The 18,008-nt window shown below is 35.7% G+C and overlaps 1 protein-coding gene across 6 annotated transcripts in view; it reads left to right on the top strand.

Annotated features, from left to right (window-relative positions):
- Positions 1-18,008, top strand: part of TMEM117 (transmembrane protein 117) — a 190,273-nt gene that overhangs the window by 104,767 nt on the left and 67,498 nt on the right. For all 6 annotated transcript variants that reach the window (XM_020973675.2, XM_078156471.1, XM_020973680.2 and 3 more), the window contains one exon: positions 2,365-2,524. In XM_020973675.2, coding sequence (XP_020829334.1) covers positions 2,365-2,524 — 160 coding nt within the window. The remainder of the gene's footprint in view (positions 1-2,364; positions 2,525-18,008) is intronic.

The raw sequence follows: 18,008 nt of genomic DNA, 5'->3' as shown, positions 1-18,008 counted from the left end.
TATACTCCAAGATATTTATAGTAGCACTTTTTTATAGCTGAGAATTGGAAACAAAGTAGATGCCTATCAATTGGGGCATTGCTAAACAAATTGTGGGTACATAAATGTAATGGAATACTATTGCACTATAAGAAATAACATGTTATGAATACAGAGAATCATGGAAAGAGCTATATGAACTAATGCAGAGTGAAGAAAATGAACCAAGAATACAATATGCATAATAACTATAACAGTGTAAATGGAGAGAATGACACACCAAAAAAAACCAAGTGAAAATGTAACAAAATTATAAGTCAAATGGGATTCAGATGAAGAGCTATGAGAAGACACCCTCAACCTACCCCTCAGTGGAACCGGAAGGTCCACAGTTGTTACACATTGTGTGTTTTCAGACTTTCTGAATATATCAATCAATTATGCTGGGGTTTTTTTCTCTCAAAAAAAACACCCCACTTTGTCATAAATGACTCTCAGGAAAGGGGAGGAGGGATACATGAGATACTATGGTGAAGTAAGAAACAGAATACAACAATTTAAAAAAAAAAAAAGAACCGATCTAACCATGTTAATCCTTTTACTCATTCAACTCAAAATTTTCTTTTATGCTCTAAGGTAAATTTTAAATCTCTATACAATTTGTTCCCAACCCACCTCTTCAGCCTCATTGGACATTACTCCCCTCTCTTTATTCCAGCCCAACTGGCTTTCTCTCTATTCCTCTGTCATGCCATTACATCTCCAGTTTCTGTGCCTTATTGGTCACCCCACCTTCATTCTTGTAATGCACTCTACCTCATAGAAACCCTCCCCTCCTTTAATATGTAACTTGAGTACTTTTCTAATTCCTCAGCTGTTAGTCCCCTTCCTCCAAAACGAATATGTATGTATAGTGTATGTATTCACTAAATCATCTTCTATGACAGATTCTGTGATCTGTATCTGTATATGTATGTATATGTATGTACTTGTTATCTCATTTGAATACAGCCTTTTAAGTAGAGATTGCTTTGTTCTTTGTACCTAGCTCATTCCTTGACCATATTAGAGACTCAATAAATATTTGTGGATTAATGTGAAGGTAACCTTTAGGTTCCTGATGTTAATTTCTTCCATGTTAGAAAGGGTTCACAGTGGGCTTGGAAATGAACTGCCTCTCATCTAAGGGTCGGCTTATCTAAATTGAAAGGGGCTCATCACTATTGTGTCAAGAGGATAATCATATATTATTAATACAATTATTATTATCAGTTATTATTAATAATTTGTTAAAGAAATCATCTTCTATGACAGATTCTGTGATCTGTATTTGTGATATACCTATAAAATCCTAGATCCTTGAAGTTTTAAAGTATAATTTTTTTAATAGAAATAGATTATTAAAGGTGAAATAAAGTCAAAATAATTGAATAAGGAGGAAACTAGACAGAGAATAGTTCATTCAAAACCACTGAAGGCAATTGGACTTATGTTTTCTGTAGCTCTCAGCAGAGATTGGATGATAAAAGCAGATGATTCCTCCATGTACTTACCCTCTACCTTATATGCCTGTGTGTGCAACTATAGTCATTGCAATAGCTGAAAAATATTATTGTTAAGTTGTTTTTCAGTCATGTGGGGTTTTCTTGGAAAAGATACTGGAGTGGTTTGCCATTTCCTTCCCCAGCTCATTTTTGTAGATGAGGAAACTGAGGCAAACAGGGTTAAGTGACTTGCCCTGGGTCATATAGCTAGTAAGTGTCTGAGACAAGATTTGAACTCTGGAAGATTGGTCTTCCTGACTCCAGGCCCTGAACTCTATCCACTGAACTACCTATCTTCCCTGAAAAATATGTTATGTAAAAAGTAAGGTGTTAAGCTGGCACTCTATTCTGAACTCATGTTGAAAAGCTAACTACTCTCATTAGTAATATTTGTGTGTAATAATTTGTTGCGTAGGATTTTAGTATTTTCATATTTGTAAGAGAAAATCTCTGTCAAAGAGAGTGTTAAGTGGGATAGCACACATATTCTATGTATTTCCACTTATTTTTTGTTTTGTTTTGTTTTGGTGGGGTTAAGTGACTTGCCCAGGGTCACACAGCTAGTTAAGTGTCAGCTGGCTGGTCTATGGCTGGATTCGAACTCAGGTTCTCCTGACTCCAAGCCAGTGCTCTATCCACTGTGCCACCTAGCTGTCCCTATGTATTTCTATTTTTAAAAGAAATTACTACATTTAATTTTTGTATTTTGTGTTAAGGTTGTCATGCTTTAGGATAGAGGATCTGATAAACGAGAAGTTTATTAACAAATCATAGACCAAGTCACATCTCTCATTAAAAAAAATTTTGCAGTGTTCTTAAAGAAGTATTTTGTTTCTTACAGGACAGTTCTTTTCACTTTGACCTCTGTCGTTGTGCTTGTCATCACCACTGATTGGATCAGCTGGGACAAGTTGAATCGTGGATTTCTGCCCAGTGATGAAGTCTCTAGAGCCTTCTTAGCTTCCTTCATCCTAGTCTTTGATCTTCTTATTGTCATGCAGGTACACTGGACTGTCTGGTCTTTCACTCCACTCATTAAAGCAATCATATTTTTTTGTTTTTCAAATGACATAGCCATAGATTTCGTAAGATATCTTAAGTGTTTCATATACAGTGGCTGTTAGCAGAAGGATGAGGCAGTGTGACATAGCGGATAGAGATCCTACCTCAAAACCAAGAATTCCTGTTTCGAATCATGCCTTGACTGTATCCTGGTTGTGTGAATATGGGCCAGTCATCTAACCTCTCAATTCTCTAAGCAACTCTCTTAGACTACAAGAGTCGTGTAGTCTTGAAATCACAGATATAGTCCATGTCCTTATTAACAGCGAACATTTTTGGCCATGTTTCTTGAAGTGGGTCAGAGGGTTGAGATAGAAGTCATTTGGTTTTGTCTTATAAGAATAGTGTCCACTAGTTTGTTTTTTTTTTTAATTGCAAGGTAGGCATCTGGGGATTGGCTTTATTGGAGGTTTTTTCCTACCAGGATTATAGTGAGGGAAGGGAAACCTCTCTATTTGCTAAAATGATACAGAGATGAAGGTGTTGTAAACTCACAAAGCAAAGAGAATCGTTTGTGAAACGTACTCAGTATTGCAGAAGTTATGATGGAAAGATACAAAAATGATTTTTCTGTTTATGAAAATGATTGCTTGCTCTTAGCATTCACTAAAGATCATTCTGTTTTCATGTAAGCAATATTTCTCTCTTGCTTGGTACCAGACTGTATAATAACATTTTACTAGCCAGCATAACCAATGTAGCTAGAACGATTGTGGCTGCAAAACACTTAGGACTTGAAGAGTGCTGCTTTGAATTGGGCAAATAGAATAGGACATGTGGTCATGGCAATTGTCAGATTCTTCTTGGCATTTTATCTTATCTATAAAATGGCCAACTGTTTCCTGGATTTTTTTGTGATTATTTCACAAGTTATCAATGGTTTCTCTTCTCAAGTTAACGTAAGCTAAAATAACGACAGCAGCAGCAATAATCAAACAAGTTACCACTGCAGAAGGGAAGGTTATTTTAGAGGTGTGATTAATTTAGTTAGTTCACAGAATACCAAATAGGATCCCTTTTTTTTTCCTATAGGACAACAAGACTAAAAAGTCATTGTTGCATTCTGGAGGGAATGATACTTCACACATATTTGTTTAAAATCAGTATTTAGTGCCATTGTGGTGAGCTGTCAATGATTTATAAGCTGACTATATTACAGTTTGAACTGGTGATAATTCAGATTGTGCCATAGTTACCAAATAGGACACAGATAACTTAAAAGTAGAATTTAGCTTTTATTTATTATTTATTTTTAAAAACATAGAATGTTGTGTCTATTTATAGAATATTACATCTATTTATAGAATATCTATTGAATTAGGCTTTTAATTGCTAAATCTGATGATTTCTCGGTTCTCATCCTTCTTAAACTTTCTATGGTGTTTGACACCTGAGCAGCACCTCTTCTGTATACTCTCTCCTACCTGGTTTTTCTGATATGACTCCCTCCTTGTTTGGCTTCTACCTTCTTGGTAACTCCTTCTCATCTCCCTTGCTGGATTATCATCCATTTCCTGTCCCTTAACTCTGTCCATGGCCTTCTTCCGTTCTCTATTTACATACTCTCTCTTGGTCATCCCATCAGCTTTTATTGGTTTGATAGTTATCTCTGTGCATATATCTACTCTCTCTCATGAATTCCAGTCCCATACCACCAAGTGCTCAATATGCCTTTTCACCAGGCCTTCACTACCTGTGGCCTGCAGGCTGCTTACAGTTTTTGGGTTGTTTGCTGCATGCCAAAGGATTTCAGGTGGCTCAAGAAAAATGTAAGAAAAACATTTTTTGTATGTAGAAGAAATTCTTTTGCTTCAAGTGGCTCACCAGCATAAGCAGCCCACCGGCTGCCGATTGTGCAGTCCTACTTTTTACCTACATTTCTTAAGGTCACCTCAGCTTCAATCTATCCAAAATATACCTTATTATTTTCCCAAAAAACCTGACCTTCTGTCAAGGCACCATGATCCTTCCAGGTATTCAGGTTCACAGCTGTGGAGTACTCCTTACTTCTCTCATTCCACAAATTCAGTCAGTTACCAAGTCTTGTTAATCTACCTCCACAGCATCTCACATCTGTCCCATTCTCTTCACTCTCCCTGCCTACTTCAAGTTTGAATCACTCCATCACCTTACCTATTATGGTTGGCTCCTAGTTAGCCTCATGTTTCTTTACATGCAGATCAATTCTTCCTAATGTACAAGTTTGACTGTCATTCTTTTGCTCAATAGAGTCCAGTGCCCTTCTTTTACTTCAAAGCTCAACTATAAAATACTCTGTTTAGCATTTAAAGCCCTTCCCAACCTGGCCCTTTCTTTCCTTTTTTCTCTTCTTATACTTCATGCGTTCTGTGATCCAACTATATACCTCCTGACTCTGGGACTTTTTCATTGTATCACTTTCATGCCTGGAATACTCTTCCTCCTCACCTTACTCCTTACTTTCCCTGGTTTTCCGCATGATCCACCTCACATCCTTCCTTTTGCATGAGTCCTTTCTGTTGCTGTTTCCTTCCCTCTGTGATTATTTTGTACCTTTTCTACATATATCTTGTATACATATAGTTTATTTACATGTCTCCACATTAGAATATAAGTTCCTCAATAAACTATTATTCAATGAAGCAGAAAACTAAGACCAGAATTGTGCCGTGGAGATAAAACTGAAGATATTTACAATAAGATCTGCGGTAAAGTAAGGTTGTTCAATATCATCACTATTATTTGATATAGTACTAGTAATGTTAACTCTAACAATAGGACAGGAAAAAGAAATGAACAGAGTTAACATAGGCAGAGAGGAAACAGAATGATCATTTTTGTAAATGATATAATCCTTTACTTAGAGAACCCTATAGTGTCAACTAAAAATTAATTGAAATGATTACTTTAGCAGTGATATGAGATATAAAATCAGTCTGCATAAGTCATAAGCATTTCTGTATATTACCATCAAATCTCAGCAGAAGGTCTGAGATAGACTTTAAACTTAGTCCTTCCAGACTCCAAATCTAACACCTGGACCATTATGCAGCACCTAGATGTTTTCTGCCTTCCTCTTCCCAGAACATTCTGGGAACCAATTCCAATTACTTTCATAGAGCCTCCCAAAGTTTCTAATCAAAACATCTTAGGATTATGGGACTATTATGCCTTACAAGACAGTGTCACATAGGGAATCTGGAGATGAAGTTGGATTGGGAAAATATTATGAATTCACTTTGGGAAATGGAAGTTGGGTAAGAAATCAGAACAGGAGATATAAATTTGAGTCATTTTCATAGAGGTAATATTTGAAGCCATGAGAAACGATGGGTGTTAATGAAAGAGAACAGAAAGAAGAAAAACAGAGGTTTAATGATAAGGTTGAAACTTAAGGAATATACAGTTAGGTGAAAGGAAGAGGAAGAGAAGCTTTTGAAAGACACAGATTAGAAGCAAATGGTTAGACATGTAAGAGAAGAATCAGAGAAGTATTAGGTCACTCAAACTAAGAAGGGAAAGAGTTGGGAAAAACCTTTACCAAGAACAATTGAATGAATGAGTTATTTTAGGTCATTTAATGTAATATGATTTAGTAGTAATGAAATACAAAAATGAAAATCTAAGTGAATTCATGCATAAGTGGTGAAGGGACTCTGCTATCATTGAAAGACATTAAGACAAAAGGTGATGTTTTTGAAAAGCAATTCTTTTTTTTTCTTAATAGTATTTTTTTCCAATTACATGGAAAGATTAATTTTCAACATTCATTTTTGTAAAATTTTGAGTTCCAAAATTTTCTCCCTCCCTCCCTTCTATCCCTCTGCCCTCTCCCACTCCCCAAGACAGCAAGCAATCTGATATAGGTTATACATGTACAATTGTGTTAAACATACAAAAAGCAATTCTGAAAGTAGTATAAAATAATCATGACTATCCATTGTAGAAATTTGTTTTGCTCGACTTTGTAATCTGTTCCAAAGGTTTTGTTTTTCTTTGCCCTCCTCTTTGGGGAAGGAGAAGTTGAAATAAGAAATAAATGTTTATCAATTGAGAATATTTTAAAAAGAAAGGTAACTATGAAATTGCTTCTTCTAAATATTTCACTGTGAAGCAAATAGGAAATTTGTGTTTTAATTTGTTTTCCATTGATTTCAACTATAAAGTGCCTAGAATGAGAATCAAAGTTTATTATAGCATGATAGAGGGGAAAGACTACTGGACTTACAGCCAGAGTTGCTTGTTACATGTGTATACTTTGGCAAGTCACAACCTTTCTCTCTGTCTCAATTCTGTCATTAGTAAAGTGAAGGGAATTTAAAGTTTAAGAACCATCTATGTCGTTCTTTACAAATTAAAAAAAACACAACAATTTAACATGAATTAATAAGGCACTTTATTCAGAGATCTTAGTTGTTTAAAATAGTAACAATTTACAGTATAGAGCAAAGTTATGTTACTTTCAAATAATTAAAAGCCACTGGTATTTGACTAGTTGGGATTATACACACATATGATGTGTGTATATATACATTCATATACCCTATGTACACATTGTATATGTATATATTTGTAGTATAAATGGTTCAAAGTGGTTTTATTTACTGCTACATCGGAAAATAGTGTCTGTGGCCAACTATAACATGTCCTTGTACTCTTTGAGGGAGTAAATGGGAAATAAAATATTTTCCCAGATGTCCTGACAAAGATCTAATCCTTCCTTTTCTTACCAGTTTTTCATGGTCTTAAACAAATATTTGAACTACTAGCTCAAAATATTGGGACAATGATATATCAGATTTCCAAAATGATGCAGTTATAAAAAAGGCTTTTGCTATTTCTTACCCTGTGGAAACAGGAATGTCTACTGTGTTCTACGTTTAACATTCTGAATCTTAAGATCATTTATTTCTTCTGTTTTATCACTTTATCACTAGTCTAATGGAGAATAACAGGAGGTGTTGTTACCTAGGACAGATGTTTTGTGAGAGAATTAAGGAATTTTTTAAGTCAGATATTACTGATGTGAGAATACGTTCAGACTCAGAAGGATATTTATGTTTTTTATATTTATATAACTTGTGAATAATGCCTGTAAAATAATTAAGTTCCTTCACGAATAATGTTGTATTATAGCTAGCACCTGATAATGGTTATTTTTGTTGAAATCTTTGTTTGAAATGAGAGAGTATCTGTATGTCTATTCCACCGTCCCTTCTTCCTACTTTTTTGTCCTGCCTTTTCCTGCGCACACCACACACACACACACACACACACACACACACACACACACACACACACACACAAAGGCAAAACACTCTCTTCACAACTAAGGCATAGATTTTTGCATCCATATTCATTAATGAAGTGGTTCTATATTCTCTGTTTTTACTCTTCCATTTAGGTGTCAGTATCATCTGTTTTATAAAAGGAGTTTGGTAGGGTTCCCTCTTTTCCCATTCCAAATAATTAATTTACTATTGGAGTTGATCTTTTAGTGTTTGATAGTGTTTGATAGAATTCACTTGTAAACCCATCTGGTCCTGGTGATTTTTCCTTAGGAAGCTCATTTATGACCTATTTAATTTCTTTTTCTAAAAAGGATAATAAAATATAAGATAAATAAATAAGATTTAATATAATTTAATGAAAAAGAAATAAAAATAAAAATAAAAAATAATAAAAATAAAAAATTCTGAAGTTCCTCTTCTGCTATTCTAGGCAATTTATATTTTTGTAAATATTCTTCCATTTCATTTAAATTGTTAACTTTATTGGCATACAGTTGAGCAAAATAATTCCTCATAATTGCTTTAATTTCGTCTTTGTTAGTAGTATATTCAAACAAAACCCTTCAAGAAGAGATGGTAAGACACACTCCATTTAAAATAACTCAAGACAGTATAAAATACTTTAGAGTACACCTGCCAAAACAGTCCCAGGAACTATATAAACAAGATTATTTTTAAAAAACAACCCTTTTTATACAAATAAAATCAGATTTAAACAATTGAAGAAATATTAATTGTTCATGGGTAGGCAGGGCCAAAATGACAATTTCCAAATTAAATTACCAAAAAAAAGTTACTGAATTAGAAAAATAATAATAAAATTCATTTGGAAGAACAGAATGTCAAGACTATCGAAGGATTTAATGAAAAATATGTAAGGAAAGGAGGTTTAGCAGTACCAGATCTTGAACTATATTATATGGCAATAATTATCAGAACTATCTGGTCCTGGCTAAGAAATAGAAAGATAGATCAATGGAACATTGTAGACATTCAATTTACAACAGAGTAGACATGCAATTTACAACAGTAAATACATATGGTAACTTTATATTAGCGAGTGTAAAAACTTAAAATTTTGGATAAGAATTCATTATTTGGTAAAAATTGTTAGGAAAACTGGAAAGCAGCATGGCAGAAACTGGGCATAAACAATATCTTGCACCATTTACCAAAATAAAGTCAAAATGGGTACATGACCTAGAGAGATATTACAAGAAAATTTGAAGAACATGTAATATATTACTTTTTAAACTTATGGATAGGTGAACAATTTATAAATAAATAAGAGATAGAGAGCAGAGTGATGTGTAAAATAAATAATTTCAATTACATTAAAAAGTTTCTGTACAAATGAAACAAATGTAGCCAAGATCAAAAGGAAAGCAGAAAATTGGGAAAAAATTTTTGGACAGTTTCTCAGATAAAGGTTTCATATCTCAAATATATAAATATCTTTGACAAATCTATAAGAATATGAGTCATTCCTCAGTTGATAAATGGTCAAAGGATATGAACAGAAAGTTTTCCAATGAAGACATTTATTAAGTCATGGAAAAAATGCTCTAAATCATCATTGATTAGAGAAATGCCAATTAAAACAACCTTGAGATATCATTTTACACCTATCAGATTGGCCAAAATGATTGAAAGGGAAAGTGACAAATGTTGGAAGGGATGTGGAAAACTTGGGACATTAATTCACTGTTGGTGGAATTGTGAACTGATCCAGTCATTTTGGAGTGTAATCTGGAATTATGCCTAAAGAGTTATTAAACTGAGGCAGAGCCAAGATGACAGAGTAAAGGCAGGGGCTCGCCTGAGCTCTCCCCCAAATGATTCCAAATAACTTAAAAAATGACTTTAAACAAATTCTAGAGCAGCAGAATCCACAAAAAGACTAAATGAAACAGATTTCTAGCCCAAGACAGTTTGGAAGGTTGGCAGGAAAAGCCTGTTGCACAAGCAGTGGTAGCTGCTGCTTCTGGCACTGTCAGCCCACAGATGTAAGGGGTCAAACAATTGGTCAGAAAAGAGATTACGTAGTTCTTTTTGCTTGCACTGAGCAGGACTCTGTTGCTTTGCCCCTTGTAATATCTCTCTAGCCCCTACTCAGATCCAGGTCCTGGGTGTCAATCTCAGGGTGAGGAGAAGCACTAGCATAGCAGAGCTTACAGCCACAATGGAAGGGAACAGTTCTGCATGGTTTCAGGGCAGAAAAGAGTAGTTGTGGTCACTTACAGACCAGAGCACAGGCCAGGAGAGTAGTATACACTTCTCTTTAGATCATACCATCTTGGAAGAAATGAAAAACTAACAGATCCCTAGAAGTGTCTCTGAAAACAGCTTTATTCTTCTTGAGTTTTTTTAAAATTGTGTATGTTTTCTTTCACAACATGACTATTATGAATATGTTTTGCATGACTACAAATGTATAACCTATATCGAATTGCTTGCTTTCTCAATGAGGAGGTTTCAGGAGGGAGGAAGAGAGAATTTGCAACTCAAAAGTTTTAAAAACAGATGTTAAAAATTGTTTTTACGTTTTACTGGGAAAAAATAAAATACTAGATAAAAGCTTAAAATTTTTAAAAAATTAAAAAATATTAAAATGACTCTAAGTTGAGCCCAGTGACTTCTCTTCACTTCTGGCATTTCTTGTCTATACCACTTGCATGGCACACTTGGCACCACATTGCCTTGTGATGAATACACAGGTTTTCTTACAAGCCACACTGTAAATTCCTTGAGACCAGGGACTGAGTTCATTCCTGATGCTATTCACAGAGAAGGTGGAAAATAAAATTCTTATAATCAATTTTTAAAAAAAGTTATTAAACTGCCTGTACCCTTTGACACAGCAATAGCACTACTAGGTTTATTTCCAAAGATGATTGTGGGAAAAGGAGAAGAATCTATATGTTTTAAAACATTTGTAGCAGCTCTCTTTGTGGTGACAAAGAACTGGAAATTGCGGGGATGCCTATCAGTTGGGGAATGGCTGAGCAAGTGGTATATGATTGTGATGGAATACTACTGTGCTATAATGAATGATGAGCTTAATGATCTTAGAAAAACATGGAAAGATTTGCACGAAATAATGAAGAGCAAAATGAACAAAACCAAAAGAACATTGTATACAGTAACAGATATATATATATATATATATATATATATATATATATATATATATATATATATATATATATATATATATATATATACACACACACACACACATATATATAGTACCTAGAATATTGCTCACCCCTGCCCCCATACTCCACCAATTGGTGGTAAGGGCCTTAAGGTCTTCTAGAGGACCATTTAGGGTGACTTTAGAGCTGTACTTTGTTAACCCTGGCCTCAGGGATCCCTGAGGATGCAAGAAGACTGACATAGACAGGACTGAATGAGGAAAATAACATCAAAACCAAAAAGATAGCAAAAACAAAACAAACAGCATAGCATTCCCTTGAAGGAATGTCTTGAATATGGGTTAATGAAAATCAGAAGTCCCAAGTTTTGCCCTTCTTAGAAGGACTGAGTCATGTTTCTAAATTATCTGGTTCAGGCGATAGGGGATGCCAAATTTTTGCCATTCATGATGGTTTTTCCAGGCAAGAAGAAAGCTATGCATGGAAGTGGTACCAGAAATATTAGGGATATATATATATATATATATATATATATATATGTGTCAAGGCTATAGGGAAATGACATTTCTCACATAGTTAGCTATTCTCATCAAAAGTCAGGTAACCACCAATTTAGTATTCCCTTTTCCATCAGTCAGAATCCACCTTTCTCTGGGTGAGATCCCTACCATGGTGGGGAGAAGCCAAGTTTTTGGTGCATTAGCCACTTCTAGGAGGCTGCCTACCTTCTTCCGTGGGGACTGGTTATACCCTTTTACCTCCCTTTTGTTACCAGTTAGTAAGCCACCTCCCAACAAAGATACCCCTTGGTACTCCAAGTTCTATTCTGCCTCTTCTAGAGCTAACTCTTCTGCCCACTCTATTAAGGGAATATATCCAACCTGATAAGGACATAAATCCTTTACAACAAATTTATGAAGTACAAGTGTTTCTTGTTATATTACGTGGAAGACAGACCAAAGACTGTAACTTAAATTAGACCATCTCTCCCTATGGAGAGATTTTTATGCATTCATATAATATATTTTATGCATTCATTTTAGAAATTTATGCATTTTATACATCACAAAGAGAGTTTTATACATTCCATGAGAATTAAGACTATAAATTAACATTAGTACTCAGTTTGCTAATGGATATAACATAATTCAAAAATTGATATAATTCAAAGAAAAGAGACAATTAAAAAAGGCAGTTAACTCCCTTGAGTGATAGAACATTTCAGAAATACCTGTATAGATAATTATATTATGTTTCTTCTTTAGATTTATAAAACTTGAAACTAAAAAATTGAGTTTGATTTGTAATTGGGAAAAATAGCTAAAAGTCTAGTCTTTTACCATTTTGACTTTGTTATTCCCTTGTATAAAGTCACAAATCTCTGCTCTTTTATCAGTGCCAGCTGTAATTATTTTTGTTGCAGTGACTTTCTGCTAGATCTTCCTATTTTTGATAATGTAGATTGTTGGGGATTTTATAAGGAAGTAACTGATTAGAGGCAAATCTTGTTTTACTTAGTTTTTCTTTTTCCTCCCTTTTGTCGTCTAAGAACACATGCCAGCGTAACTCTGAAAAAAATGTGGTCATGTTTGCCCTGGATATAAAAAATTGAGAGCAAATTTGTTTATGCATATGAATAAATTATTTTTGCTGAAACATCAGATACTTTTTTATATTTTGTGTGAGTAATTTTAGAATATTTTTTCATTGATCTTTGGATTTCAAAAGACAGATCTTAGGTTAAAGTGCCACTAAAGTGGCAGAAGGTAAGGAATAATGAAGAAAATGAAGGCTAACTCCATTCCTCTATTACACTGGTAATCATTTTGAATGGAAATTTATTTATTTCAGTGTTCAGCAAGTTTTTTAAAAAAATATTAAATAATTATTGAGCAATGATAGAGAAGCAGAATTGGATGGGGAAGTAAGGAAGTCGTCACCTTTTGACCTGCAATGCATTGTGTATTCAAAACCCTTGGGGAGCTCCACGAGGAAGGGTACTTGAGGCTGACTTGCAAATTAAAGTCAAGTCTTTCTTACTACAGATGTGAGTTTAATTCTAACCTCAAACAAGTGACCTTAAGCAAGTCATCTTTTTTTTGTTGAAGGTACCAGAATAGCATGATTTCACAAAATAATTTAATTGGTGCTCAGAGGCAGGTATGTCTAATTGGGGATGACAAAACATGATTGAAATACAAATTCTTCGTTATGTTTTCACAATATTACTTCTAAGCACAATTCAAATAAATAATTGAAACAAAATAAAGCAATTAAAACAAATTCCAAAATCTAAAATCACTCTGCCACCTTCCAAGGTGAAGCTTACCACTTAATTAAGAATTGAAGTCTTAAATTTTTTTTACCAGCTACCATTAAGGTTGGATCTTTACCACTGCCCCCACTGCTATATGCTGCTTCTAGTACTTGTTCCACTGTTCACTCTACCAGGTTCAAGTGTTAACTCCCTGTGCCAGGGCCTAAGCACTGCCATAGTGCTGCTCTGTGCCAAGAGAGGTCACTACTGGAGCCTAATTCAAATCTCTTGTGCCAGGGCAAGAGCACTGTGTACATTGCTACTGTTAACACCTGTTAACACCCTTACGCCTGGCCAGGTTTTGCCAGCCAATGTCACTATCCTAGCTAATCCATCATAGTTGATGAGATCAGAAACAGCCACATGATATGGTTCAGGAAACTCTGAGAGATTTTGTCTGATCATGCCAGTGTTAAGATTCCTTTTTGGTGCAGGAAATTCTTCCTGCTGTCAGGTGTTTGCTCCACTGAAGGAACTAGGAACTTTTGACATCTTTAACTGAAGGCTTCCACCAAGTGTAAGAATGTCCAATTCAAGATCTGTCACCTAGAATTCTCCACCTAGGGAAAGAGACAAAACAAAAACAAACAAGGAAAAACAAAAGATAAAGTCAGAGACTTTTTTTTTCAGGCAAGTACATGTGTTCTGTCATGTGCAAGCATTAGCCATTTGTGCCGGGTAGGGAAGGTGTCTGAGACCTGAACTTTGTAGGAACCCCTCAATTTAAGTGAAAGACTTACAGACAGTTACTTTTCATAGTTTACAATTATGGAATGAGAGTGAATGCTGGTTTTTTAAAAATTTTATTAATTTATTTTGATTTATCAACAATCACTTCCATATGCTTTTGAGTTTAAAATTTTTTCTCCCCCTTCCTCCTCACCACCCTCCCCAAAACGGCGCACAATCTGATATAGGCTATGCATTTACATTCGTATTAAACATATTTTCACATTAGTGAAGTTGTAAGTAAAAATTAAAACCAATAGGAGGAACCATCAGAAAGAGAAAACAAAACTCAACAGAAGAGAAAAAAAAAAGATAGTGATTCAACTTCTGTAGTTCTTTCTTTGGATGTGGATAGCATTTTCTCCTGTCCACTTCCATTTTATGGGAGAGTTCATCCCGTTCACATTCATGGTTATGATTACTATCTGTGTCTTTTTCTCCATCCTTTTTTCCCCGTTTGTGCTTTTCTTTCTCCTTTCTCCCCCTCACTAGCGTTTTGCTTTTGACCACGGCCTCCTTCAGTCCCTCCTCCCTTCTATTATCCCTTTCCCTTTTCTTCCCCTTTACCCTTACTGCTTCTTCCCTCCCTTCTATCCCCGCTCCCTTTTCTTTCCCCTTTTCCCTCTTACTGCCTATAGGGCAAGTTAGATTTCTATATCTAACTGATTATGTTATTCCCTTCTTGAGCCAAATCTGATGAGAGTAAGGTTCAAACAATGCTCACCCCCCTCCCTTCTTTCCCTCTGTTGCAATAGGATTTTCTGTCTTCTCCTGTAATGTAATTTACCCTTGTCTGCCTCCTCCTTTCTCAGTACCTTTTCTAAGATCAGACTAATCCACTTATTTGGATCCATTTAACCCACTTGATTAGATTTTTTTTTTATCATTACATCAAAGTCAACTAATATCCACCCCCTTTATGTATACTCCTTTAACATGGTGTAATAACAATACAGTTCTCAAGAGTTGCAAGTGTCATCTTCCCTTGTAGGGATGTAAACAGTCTGCCTTTATTAACAACATTTACCTTTTTATGTCTTTCTTGAATCTTGTACTTGAAGATTGAATTTTTTGTTGATTTCTGGTCTTTTTGTCAGGAAGGTTTGGAAGTCCCCTATTTCGTTGAATATCCATCTCCTCCCTTGAAAAATCATGCTCATTTTTGCAGGGTAGTTGATCCTTGGCTGCAATCCAAGCTCCTTTGTCTTAAGGAATATCATGTTCCACGCCCTACGGTCTTTTAATGTAGAAGCTTCAAGGTCCTGTGTAATCCTGACTGTGCTTCCATGATATTTAAATTGTTTCTTTCTGGCTGCTTGCAGCACCTTCTCTTTCATTTGCTAATTTTGGAATTTTGCTATTATATTCCTTGGCATCAATTTGGCATCTCTTTCAGGTGGTGAGTGATAGATTCTTTCTACGGTTATTTTACCTTCTGGTTCTAGGACTTCAGGGCAGTTTTCCTTTATGATTTCCTGAAAGATACTGTCCAGGCTCCTTTTTTCATCATGATTTTCATGTAGTCCAATAATTTTTAAATGTTCTGTCCTGGATCGATTTTCTAGGTTGGTTGTTTTACTGATGAGGTATTTTACGTTTTCTTCTATTTCTTCATTTTTTTGTTTCTGTTTGACTGATTCTTGCTCTCTCATAGAGTCATTAGTTTCCATTTGTCCAATTCTAGTTTTTAACATTGTTTTCTTCTGTTATTTTTTGTACTTCCTTCTCCAATTGGGCAACTGTATTTTTAAGGGATTTGTTTTCTTCAGTGTACTTTTTTTCCAATTGACCAATTGTATTTTTGAAGGACTCTTCTACCTCTCTCATTAGACTTTTAAAATCCTTCTTGAGCTCTTCTAAGAAGGCTTTTTGGGCTTCAGACCAGTTCATATTCCCTTTTGATGTTGCAGCTGTGGGTTTGTTGACAATGTTATCCTCTTCAGAATTTCTGTCTTGATCTTCACTCTTCTCATAATATGAATCTATGGTACGTTTCTTTTTATTCATGGTGTTTCTTTATTCCTGGCCTTTAAAGAGATTGAGCTGTCCTGCTGGGGAACAGAGGACACTGACCCAAGCTTCTTGTGTTGGGAGGCTAGGTCTTGGTCACTGGCTTTGTGTGCTGGGGCCTCTTATGTTGGCAATTGGAGGCTGTAGGGTTCTGGCAGCTTACCTCATGTTGGGCTGGAATCAGCAAGGCTGGAACTTTCAGGCAATTCTAGGTTTCCTGCTTTTCCTTTCCTTTAACTTTCTTCAGTTCCTTTTAGATGGGTGGTGCAGGGTGTTTATCTGCCTGGGGCCCCCTGCAGTGTTGTCTCCCTCATTTCTGCTAATGCACTGGGAGATTCCTTTGTGGTAGAAAGCCGAGGCACCTGGTGGTTTTCTGAGCTGGTTTCCACTGGTTCCCCCACCTTCACTAAGGCACCGGGAGGTCCAGGTGTTGGTGTTTGCCTCCTCTAGCACCTGGGCTTCAGGATCTCCTCCTGGTTGACAGTTGGAGGCTGTAGGGTTCTGACAGCTTACCTGGTGTTTGGTTGGAATCAGTAAGGCTGGGACTTTAGGGCAACTCTAGGTTGCTTTCTTCAGCTCCTTTCAGATGAATGCTGCAGGGTGTTTATCCTCCTGGGGCCCTTTGTAGTGCTGCTTCCCTTATTTTTGCTGAGGCACTGGGAGACCCGTTTGGTGCACTGCTGTTCCCTGTCTTCCTTCTGGTTCAGCTGTTCGAGGGGTTCTTTTTTCCAGGGTGATATTTTCTGGGTTTTCAGAAGTTGATAGGGGAGGGTGAGAGTGACCACCTTTTTACTCTGCCATTTTGTGTTTCTCTTTTAAAATGTATATGACAACCTCCACACTTGGCAAAACACCTGTGGAACAATAGGCACATTTTATCCACACTTCAAATTCCAGCAATGTTTCTGGACTCCTGATATGTAATAATAATGATAAATAATTAGCAGAGGAGAGAGAAAAGATGGCAGAGCAATCAAGCTAAACTTTCCCAATAATTCCCTTCAAATAACTTTAAAATAGTGCATCAAGTTGAATTTTGGAGTTGCAGAGCAAACAGAAGGTCAAGGTTAGATATTTTTCCAGCCCAAGGTGAAGTAGGAGGTCAGAAGTATGTGACACTGATGTGCAGGCTAGCCCATGGTGAAACATGGTAGCAACACCAACTGTAGGTCTTAGAGGTAGCAGTGACAGCAGCAGCAATTTTGGGAGCTCTTACCACCCAGAGAGGGTAATGGGATTGGACAAAAGTTGGTCAAAAGGACCTTACAGGGAACCCCTGCACTAGCACAGGTGTAGGACTGTACCAGTGAGTAAACAGCAACAAAATAACTTGACCATAAAAAGCTACTCTGGTAACAGGGAAGGTCGAATCAAACTCAGAAGAAGACAATGATGTAAAAATATCTGCAAGCAAAGTCTTAAGGAAAAAATGCAGATTAGACACAAGCCCAAATAGAATTCCTGGAAGAGCTAGAGAAAGAATAAAAAGGAACCAAAAATGTTTTAAAAATAAACTAAGAACGGTAGAAGAAAAATTGGAGAAGAAATGAGAACAATGCAAGAAAATTATGAAAAAAGGAATTAATAGCCTGGTAAAAGAGGCACAAAAAGTACTAAAGAAAATAACATCTTAAAAAAAAAAACCAAAAAACAGAATTGGCCAGATGGAAAAAGTAGTAGAAAAGCAAACTGAAGGAAATAATTCCTTAAAATTTAGAATTAGTCAAGTGAAAGTTAATCACTGTATGAGACATCAAGAAATAATAAAATACAAGACTCAAGAGAGGCATAAAAAAGTAAACAGAAAAGAAAAAAAATGTTATCAATAAGGGCAAACTGTTTACATCCTTACAAGGGAAGATGACACAATTCTTGAGAACTGTAATGTTATTATGACATTTAAAAGGGGTATGTATACTTAGACAGAAGGCATGGGTAT

The sequence above is a fragment of the Phascolarctos cinereus genome, unplaced genomic scaffold, assembly GCF_003287225.1.
Source record: "Phascolarctos cinereus isolate Bilbo 61053 unplaced genomic scaffold, phaCin_HiC Scaffold_1;HRSCAF=81, whole genome shotgun sequence".
In the NCBI taxonomy this organism is placed as follows: Eukaryota; Metazoa; Chordata; class Mammalia; order Diprotodontia; family Phascolarctidae; genus Phascolarctos; species Phascolarctos cinereus.
Note: the sequence above shows the minus strand (reverse complement) of the source record. Positions and strands in the feature narration are given on the sequence as shown.